General features: G+C 34.7%; 1 protein-coding gene across 1 annotated transcript in view; it reads right to left on the bottom strand.

The window, feature by feature from the left end:
* Positions 1-225: 225 nt before the first annotated feature.
* SEMA3E (sema domain, immunoglobulin domain (Ig), short basic domain, secreted, (semaphorin) 3E) overlaps positions 226-12,769 on the bottom strand; it is a 222,076-nt gene continuing 209,532 nt past the window's right edge. The window contains exon 17 of the mRNA XM_004676887.2: positions 226-4,459. Coding sequence (XP_004676944.1) covers positions 4,001-4,459 — 459 coding nt within the window. The 3' untranslated portion in view covers positions 226-4,000. The remainder of the gene's footprint in view (positions 4,460-12,769) is intronic.

The following is a 12,769-nucleotide window of genomic DNA, read 5'->3' as shown; positions in this document are numbered from 1 at the left end:
AGCTTTGAAAGAAATTTCAGACTGTTGCTCCTAGAGAAACAGACTCTCTGTTATAATGAAGACACATTTATTTCCAAGGAAAGAGAATTGAATTCTTTAGTGATTTCTACATAACAACAAAAACAGAGCTAGCCTACCATTATACATTTACCTCTAGGTTGATACAGCACAAAACATGAGTTTCATTGACGAAAACCTTAGAAAGCACTCCTTGGACAGAACTTAATGGTTTAGCAAATATTTATTTCTTTTTCATCTAAATTGAACCAAATAGAAATGTATATAATATATAGACAAATTATGCAGTGCATAGTGGCATATCCATGTGATAGTCAAAGAGACATTGTCATTAGTCTTTGTAGCTTCAACAAGTAATAATAAGTCTCATGGCTTATAATCAGTGAAAAAAATATATGGCACATGCCATCTGAACCCAAGCAAGCATATGAAAGGAAATCACACAGACAAAGATACCCCTGTATAGTTCCTCTAGCTTATCACTAAGCCACTAAAACACAAACAGAACACATTCAATTTAATGAAAGTCAAAAATACAATGCCATCTTCTGAAGGAAAATAAGATGAAATAAACATAGCAACTTAAATAACTCACTACAATCGAAGAGTGTTTTTTGAGAATCTATTATTTATATCTCATTCAAATGCAACAGTTGTTGGCCTGAAACATGAGCACTGCTTTTGAGAAGGTAATTCAATGTGATACTCTGTTTTATGAAAAAGAGCATCAACTCTTACTGTCATCACTCAGCACTTTCACCTGGGAGAAAGAACACCTATGTAATGCCAAGTAATTCTATATTCACAGGCTAAGGGATGTTATAAGGTAACACATTTGTAAGGACAACAGCTGCTTTGTTTGCTTCATGCTTAACATTAACACTTAAAACGATTTATCGTATTTTACAAACTTTACAAATGTTCATAAGCACTATGAAGATTTACAAAACCCTACACCCTCTAGGAAATATTAGACACTTGAAAAAATCTTTAGTATTTAATAAATTGTGTGAAGGGAAAAATCTCTTACTAAAGAGATTGCCACTTACTAAACAAGCAAAGTCTTTGTTTCCTTCCCTCTAGTTCTTATTAGTGTTTATTTCTATTTTCAATCCCTGTTTTCCCAAGTTGATAGTTATATACTGAAATATGCAGTAATAAATACAAAAGAAAATACTAGCAACGAGGAACAGTAGATGCAAAAGAGACCTCAAAAATCTTGAAGTAAAACCCTAAATTGTAATTCTTTTTACTAACAAATCTGCACCTTTATATTGCTGGGTGACAGGGCATTGAAAGAGGAGATGTGTGTTGTTTTACATTATAAGGATCATTCTATTTACAGGTCCTCCCCTTACAGAAAATAGGTTGGAAGAGGTCTGAAGAAATAGACTGAACTGGTTTGGTGATGCTTCTTTAAAACTAGGACAGAGAGGTGGTTTTGATTCCAGTCGTGTGTTTCCAGAAGGCATGATTTCTCTCCCTCAGGAAGTGTGATGTCTGGATAGAATTTAGAAGGTCAGGGAGAAGTCAGAATTCGTCCTCATCTTGCAGGTGGCTAACTATCTACCCATACCCTATTCAAGAACAAGGAAATAAATCTAACCCATTTGTCTCTGATTTTCCAAGCCTGTGCAGTTCTCAAAGGAGATTCTAAATTTGAGTTCTAACCCTAGATGAATAAGATTCAGAATATAATTTTGTGGTAGGTTTCAGATTCTCAAGGACAGAACAATGTAGGTTGTTGGTTGGTCTTTTAAAAGGCAATAGAGATTTACCTCATGTTGTGCCACTGTGTGTGCCATGCTGGCACCTCCAAGTGGGAAGAAAGGGATGACAAAACATAAAATAAATACCCCTCACACATATAGGAAATCAATGCTTTTCCTGAATTGCTGGATTGAACCCTCAAATTTTATCAGGTTTCTTTCAAATCAGCAATTTAAAATACTTTCTTGGGATTTATTTTTCTAGGGTCAATTTTAGTATTTTATATAAACCTTCTTTTCTAGCTAGTAGTCATTTTATTTTAGTTGACCAACTTGTAGTTCCACTTCATGCTTAAAGCTATGGCACAGTATTTTCTTCAGGTTTAATTCTCTAGTTACTGCATTTTTTAGTTCACAAGTGGCATCACTGCTATCACTGAATTAATTGTTTTGTATGTGTTATTGAGCGTAAAATGATAACTAGTATGCCACATCTGTCTTACTTGAATTTATAAATTCAAATATCAGAGAAAATACTGCTCTTGCCTCTAATGAAAGAATATTTTCAATAAATTGTGATTGACTGACTTATCTGTTTACTTTGAATATATAAAAGAGAGGCTTTGAGAAGAGTTGTGTTCTGTGGCTATGGTTCCACTTCTCCACACTGAGGAAGACAGTTTCTTATCTTCCGTATGGGCTGATGTAGTTCGTTTTGGTGGGCAGCAATGACCCCCGGTGGACTTTAAGGTAAATAGCAAGTGAATTTTTTCAGAGAATATTTATTATTATAGTTGTGTATCCTTTAAACCCTTTGTGCTTACAGGATGAACTTTAACAATTTTTTAAAATTTTTTAGGTGAATGCAAGCTATTACAAATTATCAACACCAAATCTCTTAGTCAGATAACCTATATACTCAGTTTGAAAACAAGTATTATTAAAATTAGCATTTAAATATTCATAAGTATTATGTTCTATCCACTTGCTTTTCATGTTTATTTAAATGAAAATTCTCACCACAAAATTTCATGTTTTAAAAGGTAAAGACATGATAGAACAGGAGGAGGAGAAACTTCAAGAAATAAACATTCTCAAAATAAAATCACTTAATTTTATAGGTGAAAAAGATAGCTCTGAACATTTTGGTAGTTAAATGAATTCATGAAATTATTTTCCTACCTTTAACATAACAGAGAGGAAAATTTGACAACTGAGAGCAGTATGTTTTAATATTTTTTCATAAATAAACATTATGTCTCTGAAATATATTTTAGATTTTAGGGAAGATTATTTAGGAAAAATAAAATTTAAGTTTTAATAGAGTTTCAGTGTCGTAACGCCTTTATTTTTGGCTTGTGAAGTAATAAATTATTCATCAACATGTTATATTCATCCACAAGGATGGCATAAGCACTAATGTATTTTTTTTTCTAAAAATGGAATAGATGTAGTTATCATTAAACTTTCAAAATCTTTTACAAGTATTTGTAAAAAAAAAAGAAAGAAAATGTAGTCCTCAACCACAAGAGGGCAGCAAATTTTTTTCAGTTATAGCTTGACAAATATATCAGAAGTTTACCTTAACTTTATTCTTTCCACCCGGGAGTGAAACTGGAAGTACATGTTTTCATCAAGCAACAAATATTAACTACTTACTGTGAATGTGGTTTATGGAATGTTTTATGAAAGGCACAAACCTTAACGTAACCACAATTTTTCCTTCATGGTTTAGAACTATAACATACCTGCGCGTCAGAAAACTCGTAGGTTAGACAACACTAACACCATAATTCTTTAACAGTACAAACAGTCTTATAAGAATGTTAACGTATCTGATATACTGCATATTTTACATTATAGTGGAAAGATAAAACTCAGAGATTAAACCATTTGTATTTTATTTTTTATGTGATACTTAAATTCTATTTTTTCTTCAATATTGCAGTAATGTTGTCTTCCAAGAATCAAATAATAATTGCCAGAGAAAAGCAGTCAATACCTAAAATTACCACTATGGTCACTTTTGATAAATATAATGTAAATCACTGAGCAAAACACTTCTTTAAAAAATTAATTTTATGTGATTCTTAACCAGTCAAGTGAGTATACAGAATAAATTATTATAACACCTTTATAGTCATTTCTGTATTACAGAAAGCTCATGTTAAGTAATGCAAAGGAGTTGGATGATTTCTCTTTCGCGCTCATTCTCTCTCTCTCTCTCTCTCTCTTTTAGGTTCCAAATATAGATTCTTCAGAGGCGAGTAATTTCACCCCGTCAGGAGTCCAGCATGCCTGGGCAAGCGATAATGCTCAGCTTTGGGTCGGAGCTTCTTTTCCTGTGGATTGGCATACTTCCACTTGGAGGGTGACATTTTAAGCTTTTTTCTCTTTTTATCTGTGCACCACACCTTTTCACAGTATTCTTCGACTCTCTGGAAGTTGCTATAACCAATCAGCTGCAAGAACTCCTTGTACCATGGCTTTGCACCCTGTGGGCTGCTGCTCTGCGCAGGACAAGGCATCTTGTGAGGTCCGTCCTCGTCGTAGTCTTTGTTAAACATTTCTTCCACTTTCTCCTCTTCCACCACCTCCAGTGTGATTTTACGGACTATATGAACAAAACTGTGCTCTACTGTCTGGCAAAAATAGGTCCCAGCGTCCACTTTGCGAATCCGTAGGAAGAGTAAACCAAGGTCCATCTTAACCACTCTGTCATCTGTCTTCACCTGTAAGAGCAAGAAAGTTAATGACATTGGAGTATTACTGAGTTTTGTCTGTTTTTGTTATCACATGATGAAAACCTGAAAGTGGCAGATGGATAGACAGACAGATAAATATACATATACATATATACATGCTAAGTTACTGAATCAGGTGTGGGTGTTGTGGGGGACAGCCCCATCACTGGCTGTTGGAGGGCAGAACAGGCAGGGTCTTAAGATGGGAGTGGCTTCCAGGAGGGGAGATTGCTAAAAGGGGGGCGGCGGGGAGCAGGCGCAAAGAAGACAAGGGAGTCAGATTTGGGTGCAAGTCTTCCTGCTCTGCTCACAGCAGAACTTTATTTTGTACATTACACTAGTAGTGGGATAACATTAGCATATGAATTGAGCAGAGGGATCACAATTATCTTTTTTTGTAACAACAGTTTGGGATCGTTTTGACCTTCAGCTGAGATTATAACATTATTCTTCAAATCAATTCAAGTTAAGACAGGTACACCAATTCATAAAATATAAGACTAGTATTGTTATATTTACCACAGTGATGATTAGCTAAAATAAAGTCCCTTTAACCCTAATTACTACTTAATGACCTTCATTCTCATTGAGACATCCTAGAGGGTAAAGTAGAGGGCTAGAATGAAGTAATTTTCTTGGAAATCAATCACTAAAAGAGATACAGTAAAGTTGCTCATTTAAAGACTAAAGAATAGAAAGCTTAAGTAGTTCCTTTAAAACTGAATAGAAAACTTAAGTAAGATAGTAGAGTGATGAGATTTGGGTTCTCATCTGGGCAGTACAAGAACTCTGGTTATTTTTTAACATGTTCTAGTACTGCCTCATATTACAACATAGATTTTGCTATAACAGCCAATTGCTTTTATTAATCAGCCAATTGTAAAATTAATGACTTCAAGAGGAATTTCTCACTCCGGGGCATGGCTTGCTTGCCTGGGCCAGGCAGAGCCTTACGAGGCTAAGGCAATCCAGTCGTAAACTGATGGTTACTTAGAATATTTTGATATATTATGATTATACAAAAAAGAGAGGTCATAACATAAGTTAGTGTGGAAATTCTGATTTTTCAGAGTGTTTCCCTTCCATCCAGATCTTCTTGGGCGATAGAAGTTGCATAGTTTGTGTCAGGGTGCGTGCGTGCCCTAAACTTATTTACATTTGAGATCTTCTTATCAGTGACTTAGAGGTTATTTCACATATATTGTTAAGAGCAAAGTGAGAGAACTGTTTCCCATGATTTGAATTAATCATAAGAAAAAACTCATGTTGGTGTAGCAAAGTTGGAATGAAAGGAAAATTTATTTATTTTTAACTTGTCTTTTTAAATGGACAGAACAAATGTCATTTCCTACATCAGTTTGGGGATTTTTTTCTCCTGCCTCATCATAGTGACTAATATTTCTACAAGAACCTCTGTTTAGAGGTCCCATTACCAAAAAGATTAAAAAAAAAAAATCCAACCACGCATTAATTTAGTGAGCAATCTTACATTCTTTAAATTTCTACAAGGCTGCCCATTTAGAACAGATTAAGAAACAAACAAGTGAAATACAAATTCTGCTCTGAAGGATCTCAGTGCTCAACTATGTTCTTTCAATGTTTACACCATAATAAATCAGGCAAACTACTCCTATGAGTAAGTAAATAATTGCAATGCAGGGTGAAAAAGAGCACACATGGCTTTCAATAAATACTCATATTTTACTATCAACACTTGTACAAGTGGCTATCTGACAGAACTACATTCTAATATTGACCCTTCTACTACTAATTGTGTGATCTAGGGTACATGTGTGTATTTTCTGCCTTAGTTTTCTTCATATAATCCTACTATAACTAAAGGATTGAAGACAATGAAATAACCCAGGTAGGACTACTTGGTGCAGTACTATCAATAGTTACATTGGCCTTTCCTAAACACATTCCTCTAGGTAAAAGCAAACTGCTATGTGTTTTCCTGTGGTCCAGGGTGATGGAGTCAGAGCGGTATAAAGAAGATGTACACTACACTGACAAACTTCCCCTTGGGGAATACAACAAAAGGAATATTCACTTTTGTTGACGTAAAGAGGGAGTAGAAGCCACCACCACAGCCACGTTGGCAGGTAGTGACGGCCATGATGGCATGGTGTGCTGCTCCTGGCCGTTGGTCCCTGCCAGGCTTATGGGCCTCAAACCTTCTAATCCACGATCTGTCCCGGCACACCTGACACAGCAGTGATCACTTATGTGTGCTAACTCAAGTGCGGTCATTGTGTAATTAGTGAATAGTGTGACAGTGTGGGGTGGGTGGTGTAGGAAGACCGTAGTCCACTATGTGCAGTAATGATCAACTATGAGGTTCCCAGAAGGTCTCTCTTTTCAGCCATGGAAGGTAAATTGATCTCCTAGCATCTTCTGAGTACTGTGGGTGGGGGATGAAAGGTTCTTCACCAGGGCTTCCTCTGACTTGGCTAGTCCATGCCCTAGTAGGCAGAAGGCTACAGCTAGTGACTCAAGAGGTTCTCCAAAGAGGAAGCAGGAAGAGCCCTCCGGCCAAAAATCCTCATCACTGTGTGGGACTGCTGAGTCATCTACTGATGGGCTGGGCTGGAAGGTGCCCTTAGCACCAGCCAAGGGTAAACTTGTGCTCCTTTTCACAGGCTTCCCAGCAGTCTCCTCTTTCGCATTAGCTTTCTCCATAAATTTACCATCTATTATAATCAACTGTGATCACATCACACCTCTGGCAATAATTGCCATTGTTTTTAGCTTGTGGCTGCATTTAACAGATGGGCCTGCCGCCTTAAGTCTTTCTGTCTCTGTGTTGTACACATTATTAACACTGTCCTACTTCCTCCTTGTGTCTTTCCTGATTTCTCCTGCAGATTTTTCCATTCCTTCCAAGGCACACTCCTTCTCATCTCATGTTTCATTTGTATACATTTGAGAAGTCTTATAATTTTTTGTTTCAACCACTTTTCTTAACATAGTACATGTTACAAATAGACCCACTATTTTGTCTTTCCTGTTAATTATAAAACACTGAGATTTACATGATCACAACTGATAGTTCAGTTCTTTCCACTCAAACATTCCACTCAATTTGGTTCCTTTCCATTTACTAATTTCCCCATTTATTACATCATTATTCTTCTCCTCCCCCTATCACTGACTGTTAAATTTTATATTTGTCTTTCATTATGTCCTCACATGCAATACATCAGATTCCTATTAACATTTCTTCAATGTTGATCTTCAGAAACATCAATTCTCCTTCACTATTGTAACCACTATATTAGACTTGCATACCCCCATGGCTATTTTGACCTTATCTTTGGCAGACTCCCCCAAATCTTCCTTTCTGTTCCTGCTTTCCTGTCCAGTTTGATGCTGTTTCAAGACTTATATGACTACGTAGAGGGATTTCCTTGGGCTGTTCATTCCCATTCTGAGTAAGGCTTAACTAAATGCCATCTCTTTATCAAGCCTCCTTTACTCCCCTTCCTCCCTAGGCCATTACTTTACCTGTTAACTTTGGTACACTTGAGCATGCAACAATATTGGCAAAGATATAAAATAAGTCCTTCAGTTTTTCTTTATTTTCCCTTTATTTCAACAAATGGATGGAATGTTATGTTTCCTCAAAATCTACTTCCTTTTGTCATGCTTGATTGAGAACTTATTCATACTCTATTCATACTTATTCATACTCTATTCCTTCTCCAAGCAGGTGAGAATTGTTGAATTAACCAGACTCATATCCCAAGCCACTTATTAGCTGTGTGTGTGTGTGTGGGGGGGGAGGGTTAGAATAAGTTCATTTATGGAGATCACTGTGTTTTCTTAAAGAACTTTCTAGGTTGGTGCATTATTCTTCCCTATGATAATTGATACAAATAAATAATCAATATTTGGGAATATATGGAAATCAACCTCTTTGTTAGTATTTGTGTTTTTCATGATTCTGGCCCATTTTCAAAACTTTAATAGTTCCCAGCTGCTGAGAAGAACAAAGATGAATTTAATCATTAACATGTTAATGATATGTTCCAGTCAAATGAAAAACAAACAACATCCCTGTGTAGTAATGTACTAAGAAGTTTTAAAGTCACTTGAATAAAGTGTTGGGGAACTGAGTTGTCATGTGGCACACATAACCGAGGGCAGATGTTTTTCTCTTTCTCTCTCTCACACACACACAGTCATCTGGGCCCCATGATACGATAATAGAGAAACTATAAATCAATGGGGAAAAATGGTATCACATTATATAAAGATATAAGTGATTTATAGGCTTGTTCATATTTTATTGATAAATTTATTTTGGTTTGTATTTGTATTTTATTGATAAATTTATTTTGGTTTGTATTTAAATAAAAACTGTAAGCATAAAGAATGCATTTCTTATTTCAGTCTGCTGAATACTTAATAAAGGTTTAATGTGAGTTATACCAGCAGTCCAAGAAAATGTGTGAAGGGCAGACAGTGAGGGCAACTTGTGAAATTTTCTCTTCACCAACCCTATTCTGCCACCATATTGCCCTAGTCTTATATTTCTTTTCTTTCCATGCTCTACCAATCAATTTTAAAAACTTCTTACCAGGTTTAAATTTTTCACTTTTGATTAATACTTTATTTACAGCCCATACATTTTGTTTTTGTTTCTTTTTGTAACTCAATAATATCCACAATTTCAGTGTACAAGCTGGTATTTATATTCCTACTCAAATTATTGTTCCATGCAAGTTTTATCACTTTAGTCATATTAGAAGCTTCACAAGGATATATTAAAAAAATAGTCATGTCTTGTAGATCAGGCCAAAAGTGATTTGGGTAGGAAGGAAGTAATTTCAGGAGCAGTTAGTAACTAATAAAAGAAGTCTTTGTTTCATACACAGGTAGGAAAAATAGTCCAAGGACTTTACCTGCACCTGAACAGAACCTGTATGCAAACATGCTAATAGATCTCATCCTTTGCTCTCTGCCTACTTTATCTCCTGTGAGTGAATGATACATTAAAAAATATGAGTTATCTAGTCTACTTTCTATATAAAACATGCAGATTGTGAAAGTATTTTAAACCACGAAAATACAGATCTTTGATCACTGGATTAAAAGTGTTGTTGTTTTTAATCAAGGCTGGTTATAAAAAGCAGTTATTTCTTTCATGATAAGAAATCAAAGTTTTAGAAAACACAGAATTGTTTTCATCTAGTTGTGTGTTTTCTATGTCTGCAGACCAGATTTCCTTGTTCAGGAGGATGGTACATATCATTTTATCAATTATTCTTATAGGCAATCTACAAAGATACTTTCTTACTGAAAATGGCTTTAATATTCTAAGTTATAAAGATTGATTCAGTGTGTTTCACAATGTCAAAAAAAAAAAAAGAAAGAAAGAAATAAAGAAAGATAATTAAACAAAGTGTCCTGCACATCTGGTAGCTGGTTGAGAAGAGGCTGTGGTTTCCATATGTATCAACCATCTGCTTCCACAATTTTCATAGCAAAAAGACAGATATAGGCTTTGAATTGTTTTACTCCTGAATACTGAACAATAAAATCAGTTTAGTCAAGAAACAAAGATCAGCAATTTACACATTTATTTGTTTGTTGATACAGTCTGTTTCAACAGAGAAAAAAAGGTTGGCTACAGAATATATATCAAATAGCATAAAAAACTTTTCCTTTTATTAAAAACACTTCCCAATGTAAACCTGATATATGATAGAAATGATTAACTAGCAAAATTAGTGTTAATTGCTTAATGGATCACTTGGGGAAACATCCTATTCTATAGAGAACAAATAAAATTTTATTTTTATTCCAAATTATTTCCAAATGTGGAAACTTTATTTCTAACATAAGAAAAGGCCAAGAAAAAAGCTATCATGAGAACAAGTGATCCGTACCATATTGTAAAAAAAAGTGTTATACTTTAAACACCTTAAAAAAGAAATTTGAGACATTTATATTCAAGAACCAATGATGTAAAAAGTTCCTGAAAGTCAACAACAAGAGAATGAAAAAGGTAGTCAAGTTGACAAGTTAAAAAGAAGAAATCCAAATGGGCAGTAAGTATGAAACCTAATGGTCAACTAAGAAAAGCAATTTTAAACAAGATACTATCTTACTATCTTACAGCCAGAAAAAAAAAAGGCAGAAAATAGAAAATATTAAGTACTGATGAGGATACAGTGAAATGGGAAGCCACATGAATTGCTTTGAAAGTGTAGGTTGTACAGAAATCTTGGAAATATAGGATGAATTCAGAATAACAATGAGATACATAAATGATGTTGACAGATGACGATATAAAAAATTTTACTCAGATCTAAAGGTGTTATTTATAGACATGATCATTAAATATGTGTTAGTTTGAATTAAAGACAATCTTTGTCTTTAATCACTTAGAGTGACGATTGCCTGACAATTGTCATGTAGCAGTCAGAAACAATGAAATAAAACACAGAAACAGTGATAAACCACCCAATTAATGTTGAGTTTTTAAAAGCAGCATAATAAGATCTAAAACACATTTATTTTTATATCCATGTAATTAAAATATTTTATAAATTTGTTCAATATACAAAGATAGTATTTGAGTTATTTCAAGGAATGCATAAGAGAAACTAAGGAAGAAAGCAGAGAGGTGACCCAGGAAAATAAGGTCAAAAAGAAAGGAGATTTGTGTCAACTGGCTGTGACAAAGTTCCATAAATTAAGAAGTATGGCTAACAAAGTTATGTGCCTGAAGTCAAAATAAGAACGAAGTGCAAACAAAACAACGTAATCCAGTTATTTATAATGAATACCTTAGCTCAGAAAGCAATATGCTAAGTTTGTTTGTAAGTATACATAGTTATATGAATTTAGAAACAATGCTGAAAAAAAAAGCTTAGAGGGTTTCACTGAAAAGTTTTCTTAGACAAAAATGTCTGGATGGTCAGGATGAAGGGAAAATAAAGGAGAGAGGGTGAAAGTAAAGACAATGCTTGAATTCAAAATTGCACATGATGAGGCACTGAGTTAGAGTTCAAAGTCAACATTAAATGTTCCAATGGCCAAAGGAGAGATGAAAATATAATAAATAACAAGATCTAAACTATGTCCCCAAAATAGATTTGTATAAGTACATCTTTTCCTGCTACTGAGTCCTAAGAAAAATCTCTCCCATGCTGTCATAAAATGAGAAGGAAGTGACTGAACAACAGCTTGCTGATCAGTCCATTTCCTACAGGTAACATCTGGGTGAGCACAAGGCAGCACGCACACGCACCACTCGTGGTAAGCGACTCTGGAGGCAAAACAAAGTGGCTCAGACTTACAGCTCTATGCTTTCTACCCTGACTCAGGTGTATGCTTTTTGTTATCGGGAAGACTATTGAAATGGTAACTAACTTACACTTGAATTTGTATTTGTGAACATTTACTACATGCCTGACGTGGGCTTGCTGTGACTGTTTAATCAGATGCTCAGTCAGATTGGTCTCCGTGCGATAAAACACGGATCCCTTTTCGATTCCACAGATAGGGGAAGGTGTGCTTAATTTTCAAAGCACACCTTTGAAAATGAACACAGGAGAGTTCTATCTAAAACTGCAGATTTATTTCATTCTTATGACCATGAGACTGCCTCCTATTTCCCATTTTACAGTAGGAACTTTGTCATTGCAAATTAAAACAAAGAAGTTAAGGGCTATACTGTTCCAGAACTAAAATATAGTAGGGACACTTGCATGCTTGTTAAGGCTGAAAAAAGCAAATTCTGAATATTTACCTCTAAGCAGTTATAAGTATTTTAGAAAAGATGAGCATTTTTTTTTAGTAGACTGAAATAGAAATGTCAAACTACTAAACAGATGTTTCAAATGAGGCAAAGAGTTCATGTACTTTATGTTATGAAAACAAGAAAATACAAAAAATAATATTCAGTTGGAACAAAACCTGATGTTTTCAGTACTTGTATGTATAAAATGTAAATTTTATGGTTGTCACTGATCCCTTAAACTTCCTGTCATGGGTTAGAATTGGTAAATGTCAGGAAAATCTGAGTCATCTAGCAAACAATATGATAAAATAAAATGAGATTTTGCTTCATCTCCTAGTTTTGATGACATAACATGTACTCACAGAATTTGTGTACTTTTTCTTTTTTTTTGTTTTTATAAGACAAGCTCTCTCCATAATATATTGATGATCAATATATTCATGTTTTCACTGAAACTACAAAGTTAGTATGCATACAAAGAACTATAAGTTTTTTGGAAGGAGCTGTTCATTGCTAAGTAAAATATACCTCAGTTTCTCACCACC

This window comes from Condylura cristata, unplaced genomic scaffold (genome assembly GCF_000260355.1).
Source record: "Condylura cristata isolate star-nosed mole 26May11 unplaced genomic scaffold, ConCri1.0 scaffold00005, whole genome shotgun sequence".
In the NCBI taxonomy this organism is placed as follows: Eukaryota; Metazoa; Chordata; class Mammalia; order Eulipotyphla; family Talpidae; genus Condylura; species Condylura cristata.
The sequence above is the reverse complement of the archived record's forward strand: the minus strand, read 5'-3'. Positions and strand labels throughout refer to the sequence as shown.